This window comes from Monopterus albus, unplaced genomic scaffold (assembly GCF_001952655.1).
Source record: "Monopterus albus unplaced genomic scaffold, M_albus_1.0 scaffold1770.1, whole genome shotgun sequence".
NCBI classification, from domain to species: Eukaryota; Metazoa; Chordata; class Actinopteri; order Synbranchiformes; family Synbranchidae; genus Monopterus; species Monopterus albus.
In genome coordinates, this window is record NW_018129645.1 from 1 (window position 1) to 2,852 (window position 2,852).

A 2,852-nucleotide genomic window follows, 5' to 3' on the forward strand; every position below is an offset into this window, starting at 1 on the left:
ACCTATGTTAGCCAAAGTTAAAAGTCAATGATTAAAAGATTTTTAAGACCTGCAATGTTTAAATGTACAAATTTAGGACATAAAAGCAGAATCAGTATGATGTAAAAGCATGTTAGAACACAGATTTGTCACCTAATTAAACAAGAGGTAAATGCAGGGCAGATGGTGGAGTGGAGGTTAGAAAGTTTAGTTGGAATGGCAGGTCAAGTTCTAATTGTTAGAACAGTTAATGGGAGGAACAGGGATGAAATAGCCTCAAGTTTCAACAATCAAAGGTTTGTTTCTTATAGCAAAGATCATTATCAGGATTCTCTGGTGATGGCAAGATAAATTGGGCCCATTAGAACCATGGCATCTTTTACAATAACTCTACATTTAGGGAACACTATGTTGTTTCCTCACTTTGCGTAAATTCAAATCACAAAACGTTTTGTAATTTCTTGTAATATAGTTATATTTTAAGGTTGTATAGCATGTGAAAATAAAATGACACAAAACCAGGGTTAGAAATCATCTCATCAACTATACTACTTTGTTTTGTTTTCATAAAGGCTACATGTGTTTGTGTTTTAAAAGAATTGATGTGAGATGCTCAGACTGACTGAACCATAATTAGATGTTTGTTTTGAGCACAAGAAGAGAATAATCAGATGCTCTCAAAGGATCAAATTAATGTCCTTAATATAGCTGGGTCAAAATAACTTTCTCTGTATCACAGGGAAGCTTTGGGGATTGATGAGGAAAGTATATCTTCCACTGTCCAGGGGTCACACATGCAGCCATCTGCCTACTGCTTTTAGATGCAAAATCAATGAGAGCTGCTGCTAAGAAATCCTGAATAGAACATCATGTAAGCAATGCTCGCTGACTTTTACGTTCTATGTTGGAACTTAATATGAAATGAAATATGCTCATCAAACTGGCATGAACATTATGATTGTCTCTGTTGCGGTCTAATGTTCAATATGATATGATTCCCCTGTTCTTTAGACTGGAGAGCTTTTAGGCAGAGGCTGTCCTCCAACACAGCTTGTGGAGTTCAACTATGTCATTGCTCAGGACTGTTTTTAATGATTCTGTTATCATTCATCCTCCAGGCTTCTATATTACTGGATTACAAACATTACCCTACATCAGTGTCTATGTCATCTTTCTAGCATTTGTTTATGTGGTCACAGTGCTGTTTAACAGTTTGGTGATCTATGTAATTGTCTTTAATCATTGTTTACACACTCCAAAATTTGTGGCTGTGGGCAACCTCGCAGTAATCGATTTAGTCCTTAACACATGTATTATTCCCAGCATGATAAATATTTTCCTCATTAAGGATAACTTTGTCCCATTTAACTTATGCCTAGCACAAATGTATGTTTACTATGCTTTTGGGACTTTGGAATCATTTGCTCTTGCTATACTTGCCTATGACAGGATGATTGCAATATGTGTTTCTTTGCGTAAGAACTCAATCAACACACAGCAAAGCATGTCTTTTATTATTGGTTTGACTTGGTGTTTTAGTCTGGGAATCATTGCATTTGCAGTAGGTATAATGACTCGATTGTCTTTTTGCAATTCCCTCACAGTGTTGAGTTATTTCTGTGACTATTCACCTGTGTATAGACTCGCCTGCAATGATTACACAATGCAGTGGACTGTGGCCAATTCACTTAGTTTCTTGATTCTTATTGTACCCTTTACTTTAATCTGTCTGTCTTATGTCAGCATCCTGGTGACCGTGTTCAGGATGAAATCTTTAGACAGTCGAGTTAAAGCTTTGGCTACTTGTATTGAACATATCATCCTTGTTGCTATATTTCACCTTCCTCTCATTACCATTTTTAATATTTCATTTTATCTGCATTTTATTAATGATGACCTGCCATTTCTATGCCTGTCTCTGGCCTCTTGCACCCCACCCTGCATCAATCCTATGGTATACTCTCTGAAAACCAAAGAGATTAGAAACAGAGCCCTGGCACTGGTAAGAAAAACTAAAATTGCTACAGATCAAGAGAAGAAAAGGCATTGGAGAGGTTTAACAACAAAAATGTAGGCAAGAAATATTTATGTATAGGAAACTGCAGAAAATTTTTTTCATTTTATGAAAACAAGGACCCTGCCACTTTTTTCTTCCTTTATTAATTTATTTGTCAAGGACAAATACAAATCAATTAAAATCAAATGTGTAAATGAATAGTTCACTGTTATTTTCATTCCTAAGTCTCAGGGTAAGATGATGTTATACAATTAAAAGAAGTACAAAACTAAATCTAAAATATTACTAAAATGGAAAATACAAATTATTACATACAAATTACAACATAAATACATACACAAGTTCATGTCCAAAATAATTTACACATCAGCAGCTGATGATAGCCACTGGTCATAAAAAATAAAAAAGGTGTAAAACTGCTTTTATAAATATTTATAATGTATCCTCTGGTTTTCTACAGTTTTAGTAATTTTCAGTATTTCTAAATGAAACTGCATGTGTAAGATTTCATGCATTAAATAATTCAACTTTTAAGGCCCTGAATGATTTTTTTAGATACTAAATTTCTTCGTCACCATATTTAAATTGCAGCTGATTTAGTTTTGAGTTTTACTGTCCGATGAATTAATAACACGAGGAACAAAAGTTTTGAGCAGAGATGCTTTCTTTTCTTTTGCAGTATGGCGGAAACTGTTGGATTTGGTGATTAAGGTCAGACTGCTAGAAGATTCAGCCTTTTCAGCATATTCATCTGCTGATTTCTCAAGAGCACAAATGTCTGCCTCCATCCTAGCCCTCTTCATATATGTAAAATATTATCGCGGGCCCTTCACAATACCGCGGGTTTTCCGCGGGT

The 2,852-nt window shown here is 35.0% G+C and overlaps 1 protein-coding gene across 1 annotated transcript; it reads left to right on the forward strand.

The window, feature by feature from the left end:
* Positions 1–970: 970 nt before the first annotated feature.
* On the forward strand, positions 971–2,053 carry LOC109953875 (olfactory receptor 52E8-like). The gene has a single exon (XM_020589323.1). The coding sequence runs from the start codon at positions 1,046–1,048 to the stop codon at positions 2,051–2,053; it is 1,008 nt and encodes a 335-aa protein (XP_020444979.1). The 5' UTR covers positions 971–1,045.
* Positions 2,054–2,852: the final 799 nt, after the last annotated feature.

What these genes read in the sequence shown, in the direction of transcription:
- LOC109953875 (XM_020589323.1), top strand. Translation starts at nt 1,046, where the DNA reads ATGTCATTGCTCAGGACTGTTTTTAATGATTCTGTTATCATTCATCCT.